The 27,806-nt window shown below is 38.9% G+C and overlaps 1 protein-coding gene across 3 annotated transcripts in view; it reads left to right on the top strand.

The window, feature by feature from the left end:
• UNC79 (unc-79 homolog, NALCN channel complex subunit) overlaps positions 1–27,806 on the top strand; it is a 219,133-nt gene that overhangs the window by 86,972 nt on the left and 104,355 nt on the right. For all 3 annotated transcript variants that reach the window (XM_060097925.1, XM_060097923.1, XM_060097926.1), the window contains 9 exons: positions 7,516–7,706; positions 8,269–8,392; positions 10,599–10,739; positions 12,951–13,172; positions 15,863–16,090; positions 20,088–20,229; positions 23,793–23,872; positions 23,957–24,105; positions 26,289–26,446. In XM_060097925.1, coding sequence (XP_059953908.1) covers positions 7,516–7,706; positions 8,269–8,392; positions 10,599–10,739; positions 12,951–13,172; positions 15,863–16,090; positions 20,088–20,229; positions 23,793–23,872; positions 23,957–24,105; positions 26,289–26,446 — 1,435 coding nt within the window. The remainder of the gene's footprint in view (positions 1–7,515; positions 7,707–8,268; positions 8,393–10,598; positions 10,740–12,950; positions 13,173–15,862; positions 16,091–20,087; positions 20,230–23,792; positions 23,873–23,956; positions 24,106–26,288; positions 26,447–27,806) is intronic.

The raw sequence follows: 27,806 nt of genomic DNA, 5'->3' as shown, positions 1-27,806 counted from the left end.
TAAATTGTCTAGTGATCTCCTTCCTATAAGGTTTGAGGGGAACAGAAATAGGCAAACAGGAAAGGGGCAAAAGAGCTGCTTATGAATCCCCACTTCTCAGACATCATTCCATTTCTGTGGGATTAGGGGTGAAGGTCTGTTCTCTGTAACTTCTTCATGCTGACATAGGGCACTGTATTCTCAGAGTGAAAGATGTCAACATGGGTCTGTAGCATTTCTTTGCTGACAATTTTAGTTGCCCACTTATATATATGGGCAGAGCAAGCTACAATTATTTTGATGCCCACAAAGGTATAGATTATTATGAGCAATAATGTTAGTCCCATGCTTTTGAGGCCAGTTCTTAGAAATGTGCTAGCCATAGATTCAGTACTGCTCAAGTGGAGCACCTTATGTCATGGCTACAGTCTGGTCATCATGCAGTCAGCTTTTTCCCTCTGGTGGCAGTTATAGTATCCGTAAAACAGCTCAGGAATGTGTACCAGACACTGAAAGATTCTGTGACTCTCTAGTCCTAATCATTAACTGCTTGAGCCTGCTTTTTGGTGACTCAGGGAGGCCTGGGAGACTTCAGCTTTTCTACAAACAAGAGGCAGGGGACATAGAGGGGACTTTGTACTTGGGGGTGGGCTGGGGGCTCAAGGTTCTGCTCAGTTTCAAAATCACATGAACTTGAAAAACATTTGGGTTGCTTCCTATATTTCTGAGAGTTTTGGGAATATTTAATTTTTTTTTCTTTTAGTTTTATTGATCTTTGCTGTTGTTTTCTTTGTTTCTATTTCATTTATTTCTGCTCTGACCTTTATGATTTTTTTCCTTCTGCTAACTTTGGGTTTTGTTTGTTCTTCTTTCTGTAGTTCCTTTAGGTGTAAGGTTAGATTGTTTATTTGAGATTTTTCTTGTTTCCTGAGGTAGGCTTGTATAGCTATAAACTTCCCTCTCAGAACTGCTTTTGCCACATCCCGTAGGTTTTGGATCGTCATGTTTTCATTGTCATTTGTCTCTAGGTGTTTTTTGATTTCCTCAGTGATCTCTTGGTTATTTAGTAACGTATTGTTTAGCCTCCATGTGTTTGTGTTTTTTACTTTTTTTCCCTGTAACTAATTTCTAATCTCATAGCGTTGTAGTCAGAAAAAGATGCTTGATATGATTTCAATTTTCTTAAATTTACTGAGGCTTGATTTGTGACCCAGGATGTGAGCTATCCTGGAGAATGTTCCGTGCGCACTTGAGAAGAAAGTGTAATCTGCTGTTTTTGGATGGAATGTCCTATAAATATCAATTAAATCTATCTGGTCTATTGTGTCATTTAAAGCTTCTGTTTCCTTATTTATTTTCATTTTGGATGATCTGTCCGTTGGTGTAAGTGAGGTGTTAAAGTCCCCCACTATTATTGTGTTACTGTCGATTTCCTGTGTTATAGCTGTTAGCAGTTGCCTTATGTATTGAGGTGCTCCTATGTTGGGTGCATATATATTTATAATTGTTATATCTTCTTCTCGGATTGATCCCTTGATCATTATGTAGTGTCCTTCCTTGTCTCTTGTAACATTCTTTATTTTAAAGTCTATTTTATCTGATATGAGTATTGCTACTCCAGCTTTCTTTAGGTTTCCATTTGCATGGAATATCTTTTTCCATCCCCTCACTTTCAGTCTGTATGTGTCCCTAGGTCTGAAGTGGGTCTCTTGTAGACAGCATATATATGGGTCTTGTTTTTGTATCCATTCAGCCAGTCTATGTCTTTTGGTTGGAGCATTTAATCCATTCACATTTAAGGTAATTCTTGATATGTATGTTCCTATGACCATTTTCTTAATTGTTTTGAGTTTGTTTTTGTAGGTCCTTTTCTTCTCTTGTGTTTCCCACTTAGAGAAGTTCCTTTAGCATTTGTTGTAGAGCTGGTTTTGTGGTGCTGAATTCTCTTAGCTTTTGCTTGTCTGTAAAGCTTTTGATTTCTCCATCAAATCTGAATGAGATCCTTGCTGGGTAGAGTAATCTTGGCTGTAGCTTCTTCCCTTTCAACACTTTAAGTATATCATGCCACTTCCTTCTGGCGTGTAGAGTTTCTGCTCAGAAATCAGCTGTTAACCTTATGGGAGTTCCCTTGTATGTTATTTGTTGTTTTTCCCTTGCTGCTTTCAATAATTTTTCTTTGTCTTTAATTTTTGCCAATTTGATTACTATGTGTCTCGGCGTGATTCTCCTTGGGTTTGTCCTGTGTGGGACTTTCTGCACTTCCTGGACTTGGGTGGCTATTTCCTTTCCCATGTTAGGGAAGTTTTCGACTATAATCTCTTCAAATATTTTCTCGAGTCCTTTCTCTCTCTCTTCTCCTTCTGGGACCCCTATAATGTGAATGTTGTTGCGTTTAATGTTGTCCTAGAGGTCTCTTAGGTTGTCTTCATTTCTTTTCGTTCTTTTTTCTTTATTCTGTTCTGCAGCAGTGAATTCCACCATTTTGTCTTCCAGGTCACTTATCCGTTCTTCTGCCTCAGTTGTTCTGCTATTGATTCCTTCTAGTGTATTTTTCATTTCAGTTATTGTATTGTTCATCTCTGTTTGTTTGTTCTTAATTCTTCTAGGTCTTTGTTAAACATTTCTTGCATCTTCTCGATCTTTGCCTCCATTGTTTTTCCGAGGTCCTGGATCACCTTCACTATCATTATTCTGAATTCTTTTTCTGGACGGTTTCCTATCTCCACTTCATTTAGTTGTTTTTCTGGGGTTTTATCTTGATCCTTCATCTGGTACATAGCCCTCTGCCTTTTCATCCATCTATCTTTCTGTGAATGTGGTTTTTGTTCCACAGGCTGCAGGATTGTAGTTCTTCTTGCTTCTGCTGTCTGCCCTCTGGTGGATGAGGCTATCTAACAGGCTTGTGCAAGTTTCCTGGTTGGAGGGACTGGAGGAATATTTAATTTTTAAAATCTCTTATTTTTTTTTTAAAGCCCATTTAGAATAGAGATCTTTTAAGGTGTTTTATAAATTATTTTGGCAAAACCATCCAGCGGAAAGAAATACCACATATACATACCATACATATATAAACATACTGGAGACACAAATACAGACCTTATAGAAAATACAGACCTAATACAAAACTCAGTAGTTTATATAAGAGCTGGTCTTCATCTTTACCTCGCTTTTATTCAAATCGTGTTTCTAGCAGATGGACCAAGTTGTTAGTTAATCTGTTCAGTATAGGGGTTAAAGTTTTTAAGCTATATTTGAAGGGGGAGACCCTTAAGAGCTTTTTATTTGCCCTGATATTATAATCTTATGGAGGCTGTGATTCAGCCTAAGCCAGTTGTTTCAGTTGACTAAGAAGTTACTTTTTAAAGGCTGGAGTGTGCTAAGGAAAAAGGCATTGGAGGTTTGTTAAGGGGAGTGTTAATTGATGCTTATCAGGAGGAGAAATAAATTTATCCTATTTTATGAGAGGAGGCAATAGTACAAATAAAAGCAAGGCACCCCTTAGAGCCACATTTAATTTCCTTGAACCTTTGCATTTTAAAGAGATGATTCTCAGGTCCTTGAGAAGATAGTGCTGGGTGGTAGAAGATTTAAATCTCAAAGAGGAAGAGAAAGGAAGCAAGCTTGTAAGATAACAATTTAAGAGGGTTTTCAAGGGCATATTTGTCTCTTAACAGGTTTTGACTGGGACAAACAATAAATTCTCTTGGCAGCATTGAGCTTTTACAAGCAAGCATTTTGAGGGAGGAAGTTCATGGGAGGTGGATGAAATTATTTGTGTTGAGAGTCTGAGTTTTTAACAGCTCCAAGGTGAGGTCTTAGTTGAGAAGAGGACTCAGAGGAGCCTGTCTGAGGAGGCTGAGGCCTAAGACAATTGCTATTTAAGTGTTTCTTCTTCTGAAGGGCAGGGCAGTCCCTTTTCCAATGTCCTGACTTTTTACAGTATCTGCAAGCAGTTTGAGATGAATAGGGGAGGCTTTGGGACTGGTAAGAAAGATAGGTGAGCTTTGGGATTCTTCTAGAGCCACAGTTTTGTTTTTGTAAATACTCAATTAGTAAGGCAAGGCCACTTATTTTTAATTCTTCAAAGAATTAGATGACAGCCTCAATAATAACATTAAGGAGCTGGCCTGCCCATGCAACCACATTACTTTGAAGTAACCTCTTTATATCAGAAATGAGATTTTCAACTAAAGTAGAAAACAAAAGACTCCTATGATCTGAGATTTGTAGATTTAGAGCTGTGTGCCTTTGCAATATTTTTTATAAATTGTGTGACAAAGGTTTTAGGATGTATTCCTTTTCTCCAAGTAGATCATTCCATTTTAGCCCAATTAAACTTCTGAGGGAAGCCCTTTATAATGGCTCCTACCAGGCTCTGAATGTCAACCTCCAACTGGGTCATTCGTAGGAGGGAGGTGGTGGAGGGGGGAGGTTTGTGGTGGGTGTGGATTTTAATTTTCTTTCTAAATCGGATTTCTGTTCTTCAGTTTTGTTAAGGGAGTCTTTTAGGCTAGCTGTGATCCTTTTTTGGTGTGCTTCTGTCAATCTGATCCTTCCCCATTGGTAAGAGGACATTTATTTAGGGTGAGAACTCTCTAAAATCCTTTTAAACATAAAAACTTTTCCAAATCAAAGCATCCATTGTCTGGTCACTGACAATTTAGTATCTCCATAGGGATACCTGTTCCAAAATGTGACCCAAAACCAATAGGCCTTTATATGGCTTAACCATAAATTAAATAACCTAAGGGACCTCAGTAATGATACATTCCACAATCGCAACATTATCAGTGGTAGCTCTTCTGAGTCTATGTAACTACAGCAACCCCAGAAATATAGTCACTTCCTGAAAATGTCTAGTCAATCATCTAGCGTGTTGGCCAATATGATACCAACTACATATTTGAACTTTAAATGGAGTTTGTCTTGAATAATGTGGAATTCTAGATATAACAATTAAATATTTAAAATTGGATTCATTTAAAATAAGATAGTTTTTGGGCAATTAATCTATGACCAAGGAGGCAAGAAGGTACAATGGGGAAAAGACAGCCTCTTCAATAAATGGTGTTGGGAAAACTAGACATGCAAAAGAATCAAACTGGACTACTTTCTCGCACAGTATACAAAAATAAATTTAAAATGGATTAAAGACTTAAACGTAAGACCTGAAACCATAAGATATCTAGAGGAAAACATAGGCAGTATGCTCTTTGACATCAGTCTTAGCAATATTTTTTTAGACATGTCCCCTCAAGCAAGAGAAACAAAAGCAAAAATAAGCAGATGGGACTACATCAAACTAAAAAGCTTTTGCACAGCAAAGGAAACGTTCACAAAAGGAAAAGACCACGTACTGAATGGGAGGAGCTATTTGTAAATGATATATCTGATAAGGGGTTAGTATCCAAAATGTACAAAGTACTCATACAACTCTTATAAAAAATCCAATTAAAATTGACCAGAGGACCTGAATAGACATTTTTCCAAAGAAGACATACAAATGGCCAATAGGCACATGAAAAGATGCTCAACATCACTAATGATCAGGAAACGCAAATCAAAACCACAATGAGATATAACCTCACACCTGTCAGAATGGCTGTTATCAAAAAGACAACAAATAGCAAGTGTTGGTGAGGATGTGGAGAAAAGGGAACCCTCTTGCACTGTTGGTGGGAATGTAAATTGATGCAGCCACTATGGAGAACAGTATGGAGGTTCCTCAAAAAAATTAAAAATAGAACTACCGTATGATCCAGCAACTCCACTTGGGTATTTGTCCAAAGAAAACAAAAACACTAATTAGAAAAGATACATGCATCCCTATGTTCATTGCAGCATTATTTATAATAGACAAGAAGCAACCTAAGTGTCCATCAATAGATGAATGGATAAAGAAGAAGTGGTACATATATAATGGAATATTACTCAACCATAAAAAAGAATGAAATCTTGCCTTTTGTGACAACATGGATGAACCTACAGGGCATTATGCTAAGTGAAATAAGTCAGATAGAGAAAGACAAATATTGTGTGATTTCACGTATATGTGGAATCTAAAAAAACAAAACAAATGAATAAACATAACAAAACAGAAATAGAGTTGTAGATACAAAGAAGAAACAGGTGGTTCCCGGAGGGGAGGAGGGTTAGGGGGAAGAGAGAAATAGGTGAGGGAGATTATGAGGTATAAACTTCCAGATGCAAAATGAATGTGTCACAGGTATGAAATGTACAGTGTGGGGAATATAGTCAATAACTATGTAATATCTTTATATGGTGACAGATGGTAACTAGACTTATTAGGGTGATCATTTTGAAATATATAGAAATATCAAATCACTATGTCGTGTAACAGGGACTGATATGGTGCTCTAGGTCAATCATACTTCAAAAACGAACAAACAAACTCATAGAAAAAGAGATCAGATTTGTGGTTACCAGAGGTGGGGAGTGGGGGAAAGGGGAATTAGATGAAGGTAGCTAAAAGGTACAAAATTCCAGTTATAAGTTAAGTAAGTACCAGGGATATAATGTAAAAACATGATAAATATAATGAGCACTGCTGTATGTTACATGTGAAAGTTGTTAAGAGAATAAATCCTAAGAGTTCTCATCACAAGGGAAGAATATCTTTCTATTTCTTTAATTTCGTATCTATAGTGACGGATGTTCACTAAACTTATTGTGGTAATCGTTTCATGATGTATGTAAGTCAAATCATCATGCTGTACAGTACACTTTAAACTTATACAATGCCACATGGCAATTATAACTCAGTAAAACTGGAAGGAAAAAAACAACGTATTTTCCCACAAATCTTGTTATATGGTAAAGATCTAGGACCAGTCAACCCTTTGTTAGTTTGATACATATAATAGTAATATAGGATCTTTATTTAAAATCAGAATTACAAACAGAACCTCAATTTGTAATTTTAAGTTTTTCTGCATTAGGAAATTAATATACTATCTTATTTAGTAAAAAATATAGCTTTTTAAAAAGTCATGGATTCAACCAGCCTTAGAACATTCTTAGGGAAAAAATTGTGGCAGAATATGCAGCATAGGGGGAAAAAAGTACTCTCTGTCACTTTGTTTTCCATAATGAAAAATCTTCAATACAAAGTGTACAGTAGTAGAAATCTGTGTTCCTTTGAAACACAGGTATAACTGCACATATTTGCAATGGGTTTGTCAAACCTTAGAAAAAATGCTCCAATAGCCTGTTCACCCTACTAGGAATAAATCTTTGGAGTTTTAATTCATGTGTGATTTGAGAAGTCTGCAGTAGAATAGTTCAAATTCAGTATGTGATCAATATTTGGACCTATTTGTAACTATGGTTTCTTTTTGGTAACTAAGGGATCCTGGTGGTTTGTAGTTTTTTCCAAATCTTACTCAATCTACTTGGCGCAGGTTTCAGATGTAATGGATAGTGGTCTTTGTACCCATTTCATTTAGTATTTCCTTGAGTATAAATGTAACAAGTGCACTTTGTTCTTTTCCCCTGTGGCTGTGGAAATGCCATCAGGTTGGTGGATACTGGGATAAGTCCTGTAGCACAGTGACTCAGTTGAAGGAAGGTCTCAACCGAATCCTCTGCCTGATTCCCTACAATGTGATCAGTCAGTCCGTGTGGGAGTGTATCATGCCAGAATGGCTGGAAGCCATCAGAACAGAAGTCCCAGATAATCAGTTAAAAGAATTCAGGGAAGTATTAAGGTGGGTAAGTAGTTTAATGGAGTCACCGTTAATTATGATATTTAACATTTACTGAGCATGTACTGTGTGCCAGGCACTGTGCTAAGCATTTTATATAATCTCATTTACTTTTAAATGATCCTATAGAAAAATTTGAAGGTTCAAAATGAAATAGTTGCTATAAATTGTGCTAAGATGATTTGTAATTGTTCAGAAAGGATTTCGTTCTTATGGGATAATAAAAAGATACACCATATTGTTTATTTTCAAATGTAATTATGATTTGGATAAAGTGGGAAAAGTACAAAGGGACAATGTTTTTAGATGCTGAGGAGCAATTCCCTAGAAATGCAATTCCTTTTGTTAAACCTGATATGAGTATGAACCCCAATGTTATTAACAACTGTATGAATTATTTATATCTATTCCAACGACATAAGCTTTTTCAGTAAAATGAAACATGCTAATAGTTCAGAACACAGACTAAACTGTTTGGCTCCCCAAATAAGATATAGATGGAAATGCAACAGTAGACCCTACTATATGCCCACTGGTCATTTACTTTTGTTGCTCTGCTTTTCAGCAAAATGTTTGACATTGAGCTTTGTCCTCTACCTTTTTCAATGGAAGAGATGTTTGGCTTTATTAGTTGTCGGTTCACAGGATACCCTTCCTCTGTGCAGGAACAAGCTTTACTGTGGCTTCATGTAAGTAAATGATACTTTTGATCATTTTGGGCAGTAGTTTTTAGCCTATGAACTTTAGCTCCTTGGGTAGAGGGGCAGAGAGTTATTGCAAAGAATCCTTAAACACGTATGTTTGCTCAGGACTATCTGTAGACTGGTAACTCATATGCATAGACAAATAGCTAGATTTCAAATATGTTAGCTATAGTTGTGGTTAATGAAATACAAATTTGTGCAATACTATTACTGAATTCATAGTAGCTTTTGGTTCTTATATCTTTTCTATCAATAGATACTAAAAGTGTAATAGCTGTCTTGTGGGATTCTGATAAATTTTTTGATATTAAATAGGTCCTTTACTTGGATAGGTTGAAAGTTACTGATTTAGGGAGTAGTTCATGCTATTCCCTCAGCCTGGAATGACTTCATTTCCTGTCTCCATTTGTGAACTCTAGCTTATTCTTTAAAACTCAGCTCCGAAATATTCTATGAAGTTTTCTCCTATGTCACACCCCTATCTTCCCATTAGAATTCATTATTCCTTCCCCCAGTATTCATATAGGTTCTCTGTGTAAACTCTATTTCTGTTCAATATTATAGTTAACTTTTGTCTCTTTTCCTGATTACAAATGCCTGGAGTGCAGGGTCCAGGTCCTTTTCATTTTTGAATTTATAACTCCCTCATCCTTTCCTCTCAGCATCTGGCACATGCTTTGTTATTTAGTGTACATTCTTTTTTTTTTTTTTTGCGGTACGTGGGCCTCTCGCTGTTGTGGCCTGTCCCGCTGTGGAGCACAGGCTCCGGACGCGCAGGCTCAGCAGCCATGGCTCACGGGCCCAGCTGCTTTGCGGCATGTGGGATCCTCCCGGACCGGGGCACGAACCTGTGTCCCCTGCATCGGCAGGCGGATTCTCAACCACTGTGCCACCAGGGAAGCCCCTAGTGTACATTCTTAAAAATTTATTAAATTGAGTTGAATTCCTGTTATAAAATTGGACAATTTCAGAAAAGAAGGACAGAATCAATATTTAGATTAGGTATGGATGCAGATACATTTCTGTATCATGGAAGGATGTGATCCCAGAGGCTTTTCAAGTTCTGGAGATGCCTTTCTGGGTTGTAAACTAAAGAATAATATTTTTCATAACTGACAAGTAGTAAAGGGATTTAAAAAAAAAGTCACTTTTGGGGCTCAGAATTTTAACTTTTCATCCCCAAGTAGACTTCCATAAGATAATTTCCATTTTAGGAAAGCCCATCCTTCTACAGATGGCTAAATATTGCCTCAGTTATTCAGTTATACACCCTTTAGCTGTGCCATCTGGAGGTGAACAGACAGGACTGTAAACCTCCAGAACGTAGAGGTTCTCCATAGCTAGAGCAATTACAGCTTATATGTTTTACAGACTGGGCTTTGACACAATTTTGCTTTGAAGACAGAGTGCTGTAGTTGAAGGAGGTTTCAAACCTCTGGTCTAACCATTTGGGGAATAGAGTGAACAATATAGTGATTGGATTGACTCATTTATTAATTAATTATAGAAACATTTATAGAGCTCCTATGTACCAGGCACAGTAATAGGCAGTAGGATAAAAATGGGATAAGAAATGATCCTTTCCTCATACTTCCTTTTTTCAAGGAGCTCACAATGGGGAGATAGTATCAAATAATCAAATATAATAAAAAGTGATAATTGCTCTAACAAAGGTATGTACAAAGTTTTAAGAAAGCAGAGAAGACAGATGGATTAATTCTGTCTGAAGGAAGGAGGCATCTATTTCTAGAAAATTCATTACAGATAAAGTAACATGATTTTGACAGAAGGGTACCTGAGCTTGCACCAGAGAGCAAGGTCGGATGGGGCATTCAGGTCAGAGTGGGGAAGGATAGGAGGAAGACTGCTCACAGATTATACTAGTTCAGGAGAAAAGTGATGAACTAAGGCAACAGCAGTGGTATGGAAAGGAGAGGACAGCATCAGGAGATACTTAGAAGTTTTAATAGAAAGAACATGGCGATTTCTCGGGTGTGGGGAGTGGAGGAGTGGGAATGTTCAATGACAGCTTTGAATTTTTTAGTATGAATAATTGAGGATGACCGCAGATAGAATATGTGTGAGGCTAAATGTCCTTATGTTCAATAGGTCACCTTAGGTAAAAATGTTGAGCGTAGTTTTTTTGAGTTTTAATGTTTATATTTTGGGGGACATATGCCTTTTTTCCCAGGTATTATCAGAGTTAGACATCATGGTTCCACTTCAACTGTTAATCAGTATGTTTTCTGATGGAGTTAATTCTGTCAAAGAACTGGCAAATCAAAGAAAATCAAGAGTCAATGAACTGGCAGGGAACCTTGCAGCTCGAAGGGTAATTATTGCCACAATTGTTTTTGTCTTACTTGTTAAGATTTTGAAAACTCTTGTCAATTATAGTGGGCCTTAAAGTCACATCCTCATAAACTGCTCTGAAAATGCTTTCTTCATCCTATCCCACTCACTCTGTTAACCTTTGAAGCACATTAACTAACAGAAAACACTGTTCTAAGACATGTTTGGTATAGTCTGTCATCAGTAAGTTATTGAGTTTTCATTTTCCTTTGAGTTTTTCTCCTGCACATCTCTGCTAGCTACCTCTCATTCTTGATAAACCAAAAAGAGTAGCTTGAGCTTTTGGGGTACTATTCCAACTTTTTGTTGTTGTTGTTGTTGTGTTTTCTGGTGAATCAGAATTCTTTACCAGCTAGTGGGCAGATCACTGCTTCACTTTGGGAATGAGGACTTTGGATATTTTTGTTTGCTTGCTTTTTGTTTTTCCCTATTGTGTTTTGGGAAAAGATGATCAGCTAGGGGTGATTGTGAGCGATGCTGTCACTGTAAACTAACTGAGCCCATTTTATTGACCCCTTTGTACCGTTGAGGATGAGAAGATATAGTCTGGTCTACAGTGTACAAGAACTATCGGACATCTGTGATAATTTTTCTGTGGAGGACCTGGTAAAGTTTCTGCTGTTGTTCTGACATTCCCAGACCATGATCAGTTTTGGAGAGGTTGACTCTCATCAACCTCTCCAAGGCAGGGACTGTTCTCACCTGTCTCCTTGCCCAAGCCTCTCCATAACATTTTCCTGGCTGTATACTGCAGCCCCCCAGTCATTCTACCTGCTCTCTAGGGATTAGAAAAAGAGAATATAACATGATCATGGGATCATAGTTTGTATTCAGTGCTTTCTTTTTAAAAAATCATTACTTCTTTTCTCATCTACCTCATAGGAGCCAGCTGCCAAACATTTATATTTTATTTATTTCTTCAGTAATCTTTAATATTACAGTACCTTATTAGCACTTTGTACTGTGTAACGTATTCACACTTAGTGACATCACAGGATTATGTGAGGCAGTTGGGAAGAGCTCGTGAGCCTCATTTTATAACTCCTTAACCTGAGGTTCAGTGAACTGAAGTGATTTGCCATAGATAACGCTATCATTATCCAGGTATTCTGAATGGGGGTGCTCTTCTTTTTTACTTTAAATATGGTGTTCAAGGAGATTTCTGATCATTAGAGAGATCTTAAAGAGAAAAAAGATGATTTCAGAATGATGTACAGGTATGTCAGTCAGCGTCCTGCTACAGAATTTATCCCAGATGGTTCAGATGAAGAGATTTTAATGGATACTCTGCCTATAGAGTTATAGGAAAGGTCAAGGGGGCGATGGGGTTGGTGAGGCACCCAGGCGCCAGCAGTAGTTCACTCGGAAGCCTTTATACCCCTAGGGCTGAAGGAGCAAGGGAAAATGTTCCTGGGCCTTTTGGAAGCTGAAATTATAAGGAAAGGCTGGCTAGGGGAACTATAGAGGATGGAGACACTGCCAAAGATGTAGCGTCAAAGGAGGCAGGAGGTGGGAAGAAATAGCTCCTACCTCTCGCTCCTCCAGCTTCAGGTCTTCCACTGGTGCCTCTCATTAACTGAACCCAACTGGAAGCCAGCCAGCAAGAGGGCCAGGAGAGACTCAGTCCTTGGCATCCTTGGGCATAGAACAGGGCAGAAAAGGGCAGTGAGGGCCTTTTGGGGGGAAGGGTTGGGTTGGCAAACAGAGAATAAACAGTACAGCAGGCTTGACATGTATTGTTTTTTCATGACAGCTTAATACTTATTATACCCAGAGACCATTTTTCTTTAACCAGTCATGTCAATCTGAGATTCTGTGCTAATGATTTTAAAAGTGATCTTGCAATGCTTCTGTAAGTTATCATTTTTCAGGTTATGGTTTTAAGTAGATGCAGACAGTTTAGTTTAATTGGAAATGTTTTACGGAATGAAAAATATAATGGCAAAGAGAGCTGCCTTCATTTTCAGGGTACTTATGTTTCATTCACCTGACAATTAGAAAGTTTGGATATTTTATTTCCTATTTTTATGTTTTGAGAAGATTCATAGGATTTGGAGGTACTAATGCCACTGGCTAAGGAAGGAAATCAGTGTGACAGCTGGAAATACCTTACACAGCGTCCTCAAATATTTTGTACAGCCATTTGCGCTTCTGTGAGTTCACTTACGTGTGTTAATGTTCTCTTTTCTAGGTGAGTGTTGCCTCTGATCCTGGTCGACGAGTTCAGCACAATATGCTGAGTCCATTTCATAGTCCTTTTCAGAGTCCATTTCGGAGTCCTATGCGTAGTCCATTTCGTAGTCCTTTCAAGAATTTTGGACACCAAGGAGGAAGGACTATTGACTTTGATTGTGAAGATGATGAAATGAATCTAAATTGTTTCATCCTCATGTTTGATCTTCTCCTGAAGCAGGTAGCTGAAGCATGAACTTCCTTTAGTTCAGAGGTGAAGGATGAGGGAAAGCATTGTATAGTGATTCTTTCTATGTGTTGGGCATCTTCGTACTTACTGAAATGATGCAGCATCGCTCAAGACATTTCACAAACTTCTATGGGGATTTCCTAAGGAGTCTGAAAAATACTTGTATGAATAACTGCAATGATGTTGACACATGAGAATGGATATGCATTTTAGAAACACCCTATCATCATTAGAATTGATTCTGTTGAACAAATTTGGTGAACAAACTGGGTAATGCTGTTTTTGGGAAGAGCAAGGTACAACTCTATAGTGATGGGCTGATTTTAATATATTATATAAATTGATTTTTTTTTTTTTTTTTTTTTTTTTTGCGGTATGCGGGCCTCTCACTGTTGTGGCCACTCCCGTTGCAGAGCACAGGCTCCGTATGTGCAGGCTCAGCGGCCATGGCTCACGGGCCCAGCCGCTCCGCGGCATGTGGGATCTTCCCAGACCGGGGCACGAACCCGTATCCCCTGCATCGGCAGGCACTCTCAACCACTGCGCCACCAGGGAAGCCCTATAAATTGATTTTTGAAGTTAATTTTAAAAGAAAAGTTTAAAAAAGGCTTTGGTCAGGAGAACATTTCTTCTTAACTTTTTATTTTGAAATAATTTCAGACTTATAGAAAAGTTGCAAGAATAGTACAAAAAATTCCCAAGTACTTTCCCCCAAATTCTTCAGATGTCAACATTTACCGCATTTATTTCTCCTCTCTCTCTCTTAATCTGTATGTGTATGTATGAATTGTAGAATTTTTTAATGAACCATTTGAAAGTAAATTGCAAACAGGATGTCCCTTTATCCTTAAATACTTCAGAGTGTATTTTCTAAAAAATGACATACTTTTACATAACCAAGTACAGGTTATCAAAATTAGGAAATTAATATTGTTATAATATTATTATCTATTATAAAACTTACAGAAATTATTCATTTAAAAAATTGATATAATAATCATACCATATTTATAGCAAAAGTAAAAAGTTATTTTTGACTGAGGAAACAATCCAGCATCACTCATTACAATGATTTGTCCTGACTTATTAGTTCTTTAATCTTTGTTTATTTTTCATGTTCTTGACATTTCTGAAGAGTACAGTCCAGTTACTTTATAGAATATTTCTCAATTTCAGTTTGTCTGATGTTTCCTTATGAATCAATTTTTGTGTGTGTGTGTGTGGTACGCGGGCCTCTCACTGCTGTGGCCTCTCCCACTGCGGAGCATAGGCTCCGGACGCTCAGGCTCAGCAGCCATGGCTCACGGGCCCAGCCGCTCCATGGCATGTGGGATCTTCCCGGACCGGGGCACGAACCCGTGTCCCCTGCATCTGCAGGCGGACTCTCAACCACTGCGCCACCAGGGAAGCCCCCCTTATGAACCAATTTGAGTTAAGCATTTTTGTCAGTCATACCACAGACGTGATGTTATATTGTTTTCAGTGCATGATATCAGGAGGCACATGACATGATAATGCCCCATTACTGGTGGTAATAACTTGGTTAAGGTGATTTCTGCCAGATTTCTCTACTACAAAGCCACTATTTTCCCCTTTGTAATTAATAACTAACTTGTAGGGAGCTACTTTAAGACAGATTTCCTTTTTTTTTTTTTTTTTTTTTTTTTTTTACGGTATGCGGGCCTCTCACTGCTGTGGCCTCTCTCGTTGTGGAGCACAGGCTCCGGACGCGCAGGCTCAGCAGCCATGTCTCACGGGCCCAGCCACTCCGCGGCATGTGAGATCTTCCCCAACCGGGGCATGAACCCGTGTCCCCTGCATCAGCAGACAGACTCCCAACCACTGCGCCACCAGGGAAGCCCAGATTTCCTGTTTTTCATCAGACTTTCACCTTCTAGTTTTAGTATCCATGGATGATTCATGCCTGAATCAATTTTTAATCTGTTGGTTACCAAATGATAATATTCTAATTCCATCATTTCTTTTAATTTATTAGCTGGCATTCTACTGACAGAACAGGTTCCCTGCCTCTCCCATTTATATATTTATTTGTTTAATCTACTTCTACCCGAATGTAGTCATGGATTCTTTTGTTCAGTGGGTTAAAATCTGTTACTATGATTATTTATTTTGAGGCTCATTTCATCCCACATTTGGCCAATGAGAGTCCCTTCAAGCTGGCTTCTGTGTTCTTTTGACATATTCCCATCATTCTTTGAACACTTCCTTAATGTCTCACATGACAGAATGTTCCAGGCTCATTTTATATTTTCCTAGCCCCAACCCTGGAATCAGCCATTTCTCCAAGGAGTCCTGGTTCCTTTAGTGGATAATGGTATTTAGAAACCAAGATCTGGACACTCGGTGAGGAACAGCATTTTTTAAATGTGTAAAATCTAACAAAGTGATGGCTTTAAAAAAGAACTCTCTTTTAAATGTCCTACATGATTTAAAAAATAATTCCTATTACTTTGTATTGTGTTTATATTCTTTTTAGAAGAGTCCATGGAAAGTAATGTATGCTCATGGTCTGTAAGCCTTATCATCTTTAAATAATTTATATTGTCATCAGTTAATGAAAAGTGTCCCCAGTTAGTGTGCCAGTGGAATATTGGACAAAAGGACCAAACTCCTTTCCTCTTCTTTTTTTTTTTTTTTGGCCTTTTTTTGGTATCTTTCAGATGGAGTTACAAGATGATGGGATCACGATGGGCTTAGAGCACAGCTTATCAAAGGACATTATTTCCATTATAAACAATGTCTTCCAAGCCCCCTGGGGGGGCTCCCACACCTGCCAGAAGGAAGAAAAAGCAATTGAGTGTAACTTATGTCAGTCTAGTATTCTCTGCTATCAGCTTGCTTGTGAGCTCCTGGAGAGACTGGCTCCCAAAGAAGAAAGCCGGCTGGTGGTAAGCAGTTGAAGACATGAGATGATCCATGCCTAATGGTAATAAAAGACTGCAGTAGATGATGTAATGGAGTCTTCCTCCAGTATTATCTTATGCTCCATGCTGGGTTATATGTGAGATTGCATTAAAAGAAAGTTTCCCTGCTCCTTCCGCTAACTCAGGCTCCTGGAAAGAGACATGAGATGGAGCTACATTACACAGAATTCTTGAGTTAGAATTCTTGAGTCTTGAGTTAGGGTTGTAGTATATCCATTCATACAGTTTTCATAAATACAAAGCATTACTGGTATTCTTGAAATAACTTTTATCACAAAGCTATGTTACAAAGTTTAGATAACAATGAATACTACAAAATATAGACATCAAATATTGAGTAAGTAGATTGGATATGGACACTGAAAATTCCTTGGTCACCTCAGTGTGTAAAACCCATTGACTTGATCAACAACCAATAAAGCTTTCATTTCATTTTCTGCTTTTTAAGAAAATTGTTTAAATAGGGAATAGCTAATATATGCCATGAATTATCTACTCCATATATTAGTTATTCTCTGTTTAGTCTATTTTCCACCTAAGATACACACATCACCAAAATACCCACACAGCATCATAAGTAGATGAACCTGAATCATTTGAGCTGGTGTTCACCATCTTCTCTTTTTCTTCCCCTAGTGTTTGTCTAGGTAGAAAGCGACTTCTTTTAAAAAATTTTTTGGGGATGTATAGTATATATGCAGTAAAGTGTTTCTTCAGTTTTTAAATACCTTTCAGCCCACGTAACTCATTAGTCCTACCTGCCACCACATAATGTTCCTGTAGTATGGTCTTTTAACACCGTCATTGGGTATATAGTCTAAAGCAGTCACAGAAATAGATGGTTCGAAAACATCATCTAGCTTAGAGCCTAATCAGGAAGATGTTTATGTAAATGAAAAACCTAAGATGCTCATGATGAGCATAGTGAGAAGGAGATGCACAAGATAGCTATGGGAGGACAGAGAGAGGATGAATCTAGGTTAGAGGTGTGATGGGGATCGGTAAGGTCTTCCCGGAGGGGATGTCTGCTGAGCGCATATTTGAAGGAGGAGTGGAGTTAATGAAATGAAGGTGATAGGAGAGAAGGACTGTTGAGACCCAGAAAACTCTCTGTTTAAATGCTACAGAGGAAAGGGGGTGATGATACACTCAGGAAACTACGAGTAGTTCATTGTTGCTAGATCAGCGAGGAGGATGGCAAAGGAGTAAAAGGTAGACTCGGTTTTATAGTCACACTTATTAAGGGCTCTGTCTGCCAAACTAAGAGGTAAGGATTTTGTCTTGGCGACAATGGGGGAATCCTGAAGAATTTTAATCAGGGTGGTGAAATAATTTGATGAATTTGAGAAATTCTGCCAGTGCAGGAGAGAGATTAGAGGATTTGGAGGCCAGGGACAGGTATCTAGTCAGAAGGTAATGCTGTCACTCAGGAGAGAAACAGGGGAGCCTTAACTAAAGCAGTGATGGTGGTGATGAAGAGAAGGTGTGGACCTGACGGATTTTTAGGAAAGAGAATCAACAGCATTTGGTGTTTAGCGATGGAAAAGTTGAGGACAAATCCATGTTTTCTGGCTTGGGAGCTGATGATGTTTCCATGTACAGAAAATTATACGTGAGTTACTGGGTGTATGCCGAAGAAAACTGGGTGTATGCAGCAGGAAACTTTTTGCCATAACGAATTTTATGAAACTCAGTTTATAATTTGATTTAGTGTCTTGTTCATGGGTGACCAAGGAACAGGGCCAGCCTCAGCAAAACTGTGAAGTTGGCAAAGATATTCTTCAGAACCCTCCCAGACACCATTTTAGCACTGGTTTCTTTCTTCTTGGTGTCCTTCAAGTATCCCATCCCTCCTTCTTGCTTTCAGTTGGCTATCAAGTAATTCTTCAAATTACTGGTTAAAGTAATTACTGGTTAAAGTGTTAGCTAAAGAGGATATTTTAAAATTTTATTTATTTAAAATTTTTTTTGTTTTAATTTTTATTTTATATTGGAGTATAGTTGATTTACAATGTTGTGTTAGTTTCAGGTGTACAGCAAAGTGATTGAGTTATACATATACCTATATCCATTCTTTTTCAGATTCTTGTCCCATATAGGTTATTACAGATCATTGAGCACAGTTCCCTGTGCTATGCAGTAGGTCCTTGTTGATTATCTATTTTATATATAGTACTGTGTATATGTTAACCCCAAACTCCTAATTTATCCCTCCCCCAACCTTTCCCCTAAAAGAGGATGATTTTAAAAGAGGATATTTGAAGGTGGGAGTTGAAAGAGATAATAAAACTGGAATAGGAGGATAACTAGAGATGGATATTTTAAACAGTAGCTATTCCTAGTACATTCTCCCTCTCTCTTTAAATCTTTTTCACCCATTTTTCAGTTTGTTATGTATCTATATACGTACAGATACAGTGTTAAGTATATTCACATTGTTGTGCAACCAATCTTTTTGTCTTGCAAAATGGAAACTCTATACCCATCAAACAGTAATGCCCATTTCTCCCTCCCCTTAACCCCTGGAGACCACCATTTTACTTTCTGTTTCTATGAGTTTGACTCCTGTAGATACCTCATATAAGTGGAATAATCCAATATTTGTCTTTTTTAAACTAAAACAGAACTACCATAGGACCTAGCAATCCTACTACTGGGCATATACACTGAGAAAACCATAATTCAAAAAGAGTCATGTACCACAATGTTCATTGCAGCTCTATTTACAATAGCCAGGACATGAAAGCAACCTAAGTGTTCATTGACAGATGAATGGATAAAGAAGATGTGGCACATATATACAATGGAATATTACTCAGCTATAAAAAGAAATGAAATTGAGTTATTTGTAGTGAGGTGGTTGGACCTAGAGACTGTCATACAGAGTGAAGTAAGACAGAAAGAGGAAAACAAATACCGTATGCTAACACATATATATGGAATCTAAAAAAAAAAAAAAGGCTCTGAAGAACCTAGCGGCAGGACAGGAATAAAGATACAGACATAGAGAATGGACTTGAGGACATGGGGAGGGAGAAGGGTAGGCTGAGACAAAGTGAGAGAGTGGCATGGACATATATACACTACCAAATGTAAAATCATAGCTAGTGGGAAGCAGCCGCATAGCACAGGGAGATTAGCTTGGTGCTGTGTGTCCACCTAGATGGGTGGGACAGAGAGGGTGGGAGAGAGATGCAAGAGGGAGGGGATATGGGGATATACATATGCATATAGCTGATTCACTTTGTTATACAGCAGAAACTAACACAACACTGTAAAGCAATTATACTCCAATAAAGATGTTAAAAAAGAAAATTTGTCCTAGTTTGACTGGCTTATTTCACTTAGCATAATGTCCTCAAAGTCCATTCATGTTGTAGCATGTGTCAGAATTTCCTTCCCTTTCAAGGGTGAATAATATGCCGTTGTATGCATTTTGTCTATCTGTTCATCTGTTGATGGACACCTGGGTTGCCATACCTTGCTCTCTTTAACTCACATATTATAGAAATTTCTTGCTCCTAAAAATTTGACTTCCCTCAGCACCCAGTATTTGTATCTAAATATATTGGTGTGAACCCCTTATTATTCTCTGCTAATTAAGTGCTGTGATTAAACAAAATGAGCATGGATTGGAATCACCTGGCAAGTGGGACATGCTCACAGGGATTACAGCAGAGATGAGAAAGCAGGCCTAGGAAGATTTAACAATGTTTTTGAGCTGTTTTCCATATTTATTTTAAGGGAATGAAAATATTTCAGAAAACAGCTGATCCAAATTTCCTTTAACCATTATGACAATAAACTCAAGTCTCTATGGAGGCACATGCGTTTGCCCTCTGGGGCTCAGCACAGGGCCTGGGACACAGCAGGCACTCATCCATCTTTGCTGAACTAAGTGGAACCATTCTTTACATCCCCAAAGGGCTGCTCATCTGGCTGCTTGTCATATTTGTTTCAGGAACCCACAGACAGCCTTGAGGATAGCCTCCTTTCTTCCAGACCAGAGTTTATTATAGGCCCGGAAGGTGAGGAGGAGGAGAATCCAGCAACTAAGCATGAGGAGAACCCAGGCAATCGCACCGAGCCCATGGAACATGCTGGTAGGTGAACTCTGGCTGATGGGGAGAGAGGTGTGCACATCCCAGTTTGCACAGATCTAACACTCAGAACCCGGATTTCTTAGATCACCATCGGCTTGGGCAGGCTCAGACTCGGGTTCCTCAGTACGGACTTGTGCACGTGAACCATTTCTCTCAGGATGATGAAGTGAACAGATCCAGGTTGTGCTTCTCATAGAAGAGAGGTCACTGGGCATATTTCTGGCAGCAGGAGCTTGCTCTCCTTAAAAACCTACCCTGTCCGTGAAAGCATCACCTCTACATACAGTGAATCATGTTCTCTGTGGAGAAGTAGCTGTGAACCGAGGCTGAAGGGCCCAAGTGGAGGCCCCCAACACTCTTGATAGCCACTCAGGGCATTTGGCCAAAGCACAGTGTTTTTGGATAGAGGTGACCAAAGTTGAGCTCGCGCAGCTTCTGAGCCCCAGGGGCTTGGCTGTGACCCTGGATGGGCTCACCGTGAATAGCTGTACAAGTCGTACTCTAAGGCTAGTTGGCTCTGCTGAGAGCTGGGAAGAGAGGTGACCTCTTTCTACTTTACTTAAAGGCTCTATGTAGGCGAATTGGGACCAACAAGATGGCAGGCAGGCCTGGAATCATCTCCAGCTCCTCAAACTCTGAAGGAGTTTCAGGAATTTAGGATGGGACTCCACGTGCCTCTGAGAAAACCTGGTTTCTGGATCTGCACTGTGACACTCTCAGAATTTGTATCTTCTTGCTTCCACTATCCTGAATTGTTAGAATACCTGGCCCCTGGGGAGCCTACTCCCCAGAACCAAAGTTTGGGAAGCTTTCCATCATTTCTTCAGTGAACAGCAAACGTTATTATGTGGCTGTTTTGTGGGGCTTGTTGCAAGTCACGGGGTGTCTTATCAGACCAAGGTAACTACATCATTAGTACAAAATGCTTGGTTGAAACTAACTGCTTCAGCATGATTGTGTAAATAGTTGAGGCTGTATATGTTGCCTCACACTATTTAGAACCATTGAAACTTAGATGAGGCAACACCTGAGATAACCTACTTCATTGGTTTTCAGTGTGTACTTGGAGTTGTAAATCTCTGTGTTGTTTCCTTTTGACCTTCCTTAATTGGGGTGGCAATTGGTGAGAACATGTGGGCAAATGATAAAGACCCAGGCTCCCCACCCTGCTTCAACCAGAGTGTTCTGACTTGTGCTATATTTCCTATGTTGGAGTTCTAAGTAAGATTCTCTTTCAACAAAGGATTTCATAGCAAGGAATTTGAAACCTGCTGATCTAGGTCAGCCTTCTCACTTTGTAGATGAGGAAAGTGCATCCAGGATGGGTTAAGCAACTTGCCCATGGTCATATAGCACAAGTTATTCATTCCTGATTTATGCTTTTTTTTTTTTTTTTTTGCGGTACGTGGGCCTCTCACTGTTGTGGCCTCTCCCGTTGTGGAGCACAGGCTCCGGACGCGCAGGCTCAGTGGCCATGGCTCACGGGCCCAGCCGCTCCACGGCATGTGGGATCTTCCCGGACTGGGGCACGAACCCGTGTCCCCTGCTTCGGCAGGCGGACTCTCAACCACTGCGACACCAGGGAAGCCCTGATTTATTCTTTATGCTTAACATGATTTCAAACCTGTAACAGAGCATCAGGGTCATCTGAGGAGCTGAAACACAAAATGAAATGAGTTCCACCTGCTCACCCCTGATTCTGGGCATATTTGGGGGTGGGTGACTGGGAATTGGAAACCCAAATGTTGTACAACTAGTTAGTGGCAGGGTTGAGACTAGATCCCAGGGCCATGTTTCTATCAGGCATTGATGCCTAAGGGAAGCAACGATTTCACTTACGATCCAATAACCTGTACTCTTTAGATGTAAATATATATTTTTAAACCTGACATAGCACACAAATCCATTAACTACTATTTTAATTTATATGTAACATTTTATTTGAACAGTGGTTAAAATTAAGCAATTTGTTTTTATAAATTACTCTTTCCTTTGCTTAATTGTTGTAAACTCCACTTATTTAAACATTTGCTCTATTCATCTCCCCCAAACACTACTTCAGGCTCTGGTCACAGCTTCTGGTTTGTTTTCCTTCTTTTGCTTTCTGCTGTCTTACAGGACACAGTTATCACTTGTCTCCTCAGGGAAGAGGAATTTTCTTCCAAGACCAGCCTTCCTGGCTGCTAAGCACGCTGACCCTGCTTCTGCTTTGTGGGTCTTCAGCTGTTGGTCTCGAGCTCCTCTGTCAGAGAATAGATGGGTGCTCTACTGACACATGTTCAGTGGTTTCCCTCTCTTATTCTAGAGTATTTCCTGTTTCTGTGTTTTGTGGCCTGGTGCCTATTCCTTATAGCAGTCAGAGATGTCCTCCACTAAAAATGTTAAAAAAATTTTTCATGCTAGACAAAATAGAGTTTAGTGCTGATAACAAGTATTTAAAATACATTGGAGTGGAAGATCCCCAATAAACTAGTATATACACCAAGAGGGTTTGACTCTCTGTCTCTGATCCTAGGAATTGCCAAAACTTATAATGGTGATTTGAAAACATTTTACATTAGTTTCTATATCTGGTTAACTTTTGAATTCTTTTCTCTAGCATGCCTCGTGTAAAATATACCACCACTACCCACTATAGAGGCAAAGGTCTTTTTATTTATTTACTTACTTATTTTTAATAAATTTATTTATTTATTTATTTTTGGCTGTGTTGGGTCTTTGTTGCTGCTCACAGGCTTTCTCTAGTTGCGGCGAGCGGTGGCTACTCTTCTTTGCAGTGCACGGGCTTCTCGTTGCGGTGGCTTCTCTTGTTGTGGAGCACGGGCTCTAGGTGCTTGGGCTTCAGTAGTTGCAGCACATGGGCTCAGTAGTTGTGGCACGTAGGCTCAGTAGTGGTGGCTCACAGGCTCAGCTGCTCTGCCGCATGTGAGATCTTCCCGGTCCTGGGATCAAACCCGTGTCCCCTGCATCGGCAGGCGGGTTCTTAACCACTGCGCCACCAGGGAAGTCCCCAAAGGTCTTTTTAGAGCTCCTCACAAGAAGATAAAACCATGAGTAGTTCTGATTTGAATATGCTCAACTTCTTTAAAAGGCTCCCTTTTTGCACATGGGAGTCCTGTGCATGTGTGAATATTGTACACTTGAGTCCTGGCGTAAATCCCTCCTTAGGTGCTAATATAAGTTGCATATCTCTCTTTAATACCCGCTTATCTCCCTTTCAGTTAGGAAGGCAAACCTCGGCAGGCTCTAAGCCCCTTCCAGGTATCAGCAGAAATAGCTGCCCGCAGGAGCATAGGGCTGGTCTGGGGTTGCTTCAGGGAATCAAAGACATCTGAATACACAGTGGAAAGTGGAAGCTGAGGATCCTAAATCTAGAAGGTTTCCTGCACTTGCATCATGGAAAGGATATATGCTACCTTGGAGGACAAATAAACACATTACATGAACACTTTTTAATATATTCTATTTTTATTTTTACTCCTCTTTGTTTTACGGTCTTGATCAATTCATGAACGGTGGGGGTAAGGAGTTATGCTAACCTTTGTGTAATTATTTCTTCCCAGCAATAAAGAATGATACTGAAAGAAAGTTTTGCTACCAACAGCTTCCAGTAACTCTGAGACTAATATACACCATTTTCCAGGTATGTTTTTTGAAATATTTGAATATTCTATTTAGTAGCATTGCCATTTTAGATAACTCAGTAAACTCGTGGTTCTTTGCATAGGAAATGGCCAAGTTTGAAGAGCCAGACATTCTTTTTAATATGCTCAATTGCCTGAAGATCCTCTGTCTACATGGAGAGTGTTTATACAGTGCTAGAAAAGATCATCCTCATTTTTTAGCCTATATTCAGGATCATATGTTGATTGCAAGGTATGTCTTTCTAGTAGTTTTTTGTTTGTTCATATTTTAGGCTTTTATCTGTGAAAATCAATTTTAGAATAAGACTTACCAACTCATTGGGTTATTTCTCTTAGCCAGCACAGGCTAATTACCTATGGGAACTACTTGTATTTCTTTTATGTAGTCTAATTTTTGAGTATGTCAATATGAAGAATAGTAATTGTCTTTGCTAGGTACTTTAGAAGTAGAAAAAGCAAAATAAGGATTATTTTATGCCTTTCAGTTGTTAGATGGCTTAAGAATATTGTGTACTCTAGGTGGGCTGACTTTTGTTGTTAAAGCGATCTCTACCAAATATGTACCCAGGCCATTTGGATTGCTGATGCCGTGGGATCTCTGCCTCAGCCTTTGGGCTTTGTAGCCCAGGTTTTTCCCCCAAAGTACCACACTGACACAAAAGCCATGGTGGACAATGTAGGGATTTGGAGAAGGGACGCTCTTCCATTTTTCAAACAAGACTGCCTTAGAGAACTGGGAGAGCTATATGTTACTGGCCAAATCCAGAATTTTTTGTCACTGAGACGGTTTTCTACTAGTGCTGTACATATATATATATATATATATATATATATATATATATATATATATATATATGCTTTGCCTCCTTCAACTAAATTGCAAGCTCCATGAGGGCAATTTTTTGGACATTCTTCTTATATAAGACCTACTGTTGTGCTCTGGAAGCATCATCATCCTTCATCATACAATGATAACAGTAGCTCAAGCTTTTTGAGTACCTACTATGTGTTAAGTACTATATATCATTTCATTTAATACAACCAGCATTGGGGGGAAACAAAAGTTCAGAGAAGTTAAGAAATTTACACTTAGTTACACAGCTAATTAATGGCAGGATTGGGATTAGATCTATATTTGTTTGATTTCTACTATTAAGATGAAGCACACAGTGTTTGAAAGTTACTGCTTTTCATTCCATAGCTTTGGTACGTTTTCTCAAAACAAGGCTCTCTAGTGACATGTACCTCAATATGTTCTCTGTAAAATGGAGATAATGTGTCACTTCTCCTTTCTCTTAATGCTGCATTATAAGTTTTTAAAGTCGAACATAGTTTCGATTCTGATATTAATTCTGGAGCCAAATAGAAAACAAAACAAAATAAAACAAAACAAAAAGAAATAAAAGGCATACTTTAAATAATTGAATAAAAATTTTGAAAACATTATTACTAGAAATATATATTCAGCACTATTCTGGCATACAATGATAGGGACTTAGCTTCAACTTGCTAAGGTATGTTTTTGACCACTAGTAGTCTGGTTTTAAGAATGGCAAGTACTCATAAGATGTTACCAGGGATACCCCTCTCTCTTTCTGTTTTTTTCTCTCTCTCTTTCCCCGCCCCTTTCTCCATCCCCATCACTTAGCCTAGTTCTCTCTGTGTTGGCTTCTTCTCCTTAGGCTGTTCCTGTGAGGTGGGAAAGAGAGAGGGTTGCTAGCAGCCCTAGATCGACATTACACTTCATTCTTGAGATTTCAGAGTACATATCAAAACCTGGAAAAAGGATGCTAGCACTCTCATGCTTGGGTCACATGCCCACCCCTGGACTAATCACTCTTCATGACATTGAAGTATTTTGATCACCCTGGGTTTTGTGTTCATTATTAGGATAGAGAAGGTGGGGGAACTTGATTGACAGCCCTGCCAGTTGGTGGAGAGGCTGTTCTTAATAGAAAAAGAGTTGTTCTTTGCTAGAATAAGAGGAAAAGGCTGCTGGGCAGACAAAACCAACACAATTCTCCAGATGTTCACTATAAGAAAAATTTAAAAAATCACTTATCACCCCATCATCTTAACGTAACTGATATCAGTTATTATTTAACAGTCATTGTTCATTTATGTACCTGCATTTATAATATACAGTTTTTAATTTTTATGTTAAAAATGCACTATTAACTGGTAGGGTTCTCCTATGTTATTACATAAAAGTAATTTCTTTTAAAAAATTAACATAGGAAAAGAGCATAGGAACGGTTTTCCAAGGGTTATACTCTTGTGAATGAATGGAATTTCACCAAAAGCATCCCTACCAGCCCTCTGTTAACTATACTTCCCACAAACTAATATAATAAGATTCTTTCCCTAGGAAGATTATCATAACTGTAACCACTTTGCTTCTTCTTGATTCCCCAGCCTGTGGAGAGTCGTCAAATCTGAATTCTCCCAGCTATCTTCATTGGCAGTTCCTCTCCTTCTTCATGCTTTGTCACTTCCTCATGGTGCTGACATCTTTTGGACAATCATAAATGGCAATTTCAACAGCAAAGACTGGAAGATGAGGTTTGAAGCAGGTACCTCTGTATTAGCTTAAAAATTCTCTCTGGGTCACAAGGTAAACCAGATGTCCAGTCATGACATCTCTTTTTGGCCCACCCTTCCCCTCCTTTCTTTTTAGAAGGCATTGTCCTGCTTGCTAGTGTTCTTTGATAGCTCTACTTAGTTGAGCTCCCTTGATAATAGAATTTGTCAGAGTGGTCCTTAGGTAGGTTGACCATGTCTAGGTTTGTCTGGGATAGTCCTAGTTTATGCCTGTTGTCCAGGTGTATTTATTAATTGCACCCTTGTTTACTCTCAAATGGGTCCTGGCTTGAATAATAAATTATGTAGTCACCTAATAGGTTACTTGCATTTGAGTACCTGTGAATGTTTGTTAAAAATGCAGATTTTGGGGCCTCATCCTAGACCTACTGAATCAGAATCTCAGGAGGTGAGGCCAGAAATCTATATTTTCTAACAAGTTCTCCAGGTAATTCAGTGAAATGTGAGAAGCTCTGCTGTTGTACTCTTGCCATTGGAGCATCAGTGACCAGATCTGGTGCAGTGATGGGTATAATTCCTAGTGCTTAGAATGGCAAGTTCCCAGAGGAACATGGTAAGGAAGGAATTGGGATGTGTCTTCTTAGTCTTACATCTGCTGGTCTCACTGTCACCCTAATCTGCTGGTACTCCCAGTCTCAGGGGGCAGCAAGCAGGGTTGGCATACCAACCTGTGCTTTATCAGAATGGTTTCATATATTTTAGTGTCTCAAAAGTTTAGCAGAGAAATGGAAGTTCCATCAGGTGAGTTAACTACTATACTTTGAGTTCAGTTCCCTAATATCTGACCACCTCGAAGAGTTCTTACTTTTAATGCCCCTTGAATCCCAGGGGCTGGTTTATTTATGTGATAGCACATGATGTGGTATGAAATTAGAGTAAAACTTTCTAGCAAAAGTCTACATGGTATTGGCCACATCTTATAGGCATTTGAATACAAATAAGGCAGGTAAATATTTAACTATGCTCTTTCATTACAATTTAAGGATTAGATTATTGCCAAATTAATCTTCTGAACCACAGCTCCGATTATGTTGCTTTTCTACTCAAAAAATTTTAATGGGTTTTTGGTTCCCAGAGAAGAAAGTTCAGACTCCTTAAACTGGCATTCAGAGTTTTCCATGATCTAACTGCAAGTGTTTGCAGCCTCATTTCCCACTCTTCTTTCTACATATACCATTGCTATTTCTCCATTGCTTCCTGTTTCCCTTCATCCATGTGTTGGCCATTCTGTGCTCTCCATCTGAAATCCTCTTCTATTCAAGGTTCCATTTAAGTGCCACCTCCCAAACAATGATGAACAACACAGTAAATGACATTAAAAACTCTCTAGAA

The sequence above is a fragment of the Mesoplodon densirostris genome, chromosome 4 (assembly GCF_025265405.1).
Source record: "Mesoplodon densirostris isolate mMesDen1 chromosome 4, mMesDen1 primary haplotype, whole genome shotgun sequence".
Lineage (NCBI taxonomy): Eukaryota > Metazoa > Chordata > Mammalia > Artiodactyla > Ziphiidae > Mesoplodon > Mesoplodon densirostris.
Note: the sequence above shows the minus strand (reverse complement) of the source record. Positions and strands in the feature narration are given on the sequence as shown.